The following is a 1,215-nucleotide window of genomic DNA, read 5'->3' on the forward strand; positions in this document are numbered from 1 at the left end:
ATGGCTGAAAATGACAAAAATACAACTCAAATTACTGCATTTGCAGGTGAAAATCCCAAAGTAGACCTTTCTGCAAAAGAAAAGGAAACTAGGGAAAAACCAACTGAAGGAGATAAAATGAACCCTTCATCAAAAGAGGTAGAAATGACCTCTACCCAATCAACATCTCAAGTGGGGCAGGAAGCTATTAATAGCATGACTGCCTCCATGTATGGGATCAAACTTAAAAAAAGACTATCTGGTGCACAGAAAAAGAAACTTGCCCGAGAAAAGAAGATGGCTGAAGGTACCTGGGTAGAAAAACCCAAACCAAAGCAGAGAGGCGAGAAAAGACAAAGCCAAAGGATGGAACAAGATGTAGCCCCAAAGGCTGCCAGGAAAGAAGAACCTGAAGGTATAACCTTTAAGGAAGCTCTAACCGCAGTTAAAATGGCTGTGATTCTTGAAGGACATCCTCTTGAGCGCTTATCCGAAGAACAGGCCCTAGACCTTGAGTTCTTGATAACTGAAAAAATTTCTAGAAATGAAGAGGGTTTTGTCCCCACTTTTCTTTCTTGCAGACTAGAAAATGGGGCACTTATCATCAATTGTGCAGATCTGGGGAGCTCTAAGTGGCTGGAACAGATTGTAGTTGAGATAAACCCATGGCAGGAGCAAACTCTCTTGGTAGGAGAGGCAAGGAAACTTGTCAGAACTACTAAGATCATTGCTAAACTGCCGAAAGTCTGTAGTAAACTGGAGTCCAAAGAGGTTCTGAGAAAGATTGAGGCACAAAATGGTGGGCTTACTCCAACCGAATGGAACATACTTCATCGGAAGAATGAACCATCAGGACAGACCATCGTCCTTAGCGTGCCTGAACTGGACGCGGCTACACTTGGCAAAAGGGGATATAAATTTTATATCGGACTTCACCAAGTTCAAGCCAAAGTCCTAGACAAACCTTCCAAAAACGATGGGGGTGAAGGTTCTTCAAGCCAACATCCACCACAGTAGAAGTGGCACCACAAACCTCACCAAGAAATTTCTTGATGAGGATTTTCACCTGGCCCTGATCCAAGAACCTTGGCTTGTCAGGGGAAAAATCAGTGGCCTCAAAGGAACAAAAGGTAAGCTCATTTATAATCTTAATAGTGAAGCTAGAACATGTATCCTAATAGATAAAGATATTAAGGTTCTACCTCTAACAGATTTTATTCATAGGGATTTAACAGC

At 42.1% G+C, this 1,215-nt stretch overlaps 1 protein-coding gene across 1 annotated transcript; it reads left to right on the plus strand.

Moving 5' to 3' along the window:
- On the plus strand, window positions 1-937 carry LOC139426733 (uncharacterized). Its single transcript, XM_071186562.1, has 2 exons — window positions 1-852; window positions 920-937. Exons 1-2 carry the CDS (start codon window positions 1-3, stop codon window positions 935-937), a joined length of 870 nt encoding a protein of 289 aa, XP_071042663.1.
- The last annotated feature ends 278 nt before the right edge of the window (window positions 938-1,215 follow it).

Source organism: Parasteatoda tepidariorum, chromosome 1 (assembly GCF_043381705.1).
Source record: "Parasteatoda tepidariorum isolate YZ-2023 chromosome 1, CAS_Ptep_4.0, whole genome shotgun sequence".
NCBI lineage: Eukaryota > Metazoa > Arthropoda > Arachnida > Araneae > Theridiidae > Parasteatoda > Parasteatoda tepidariorum.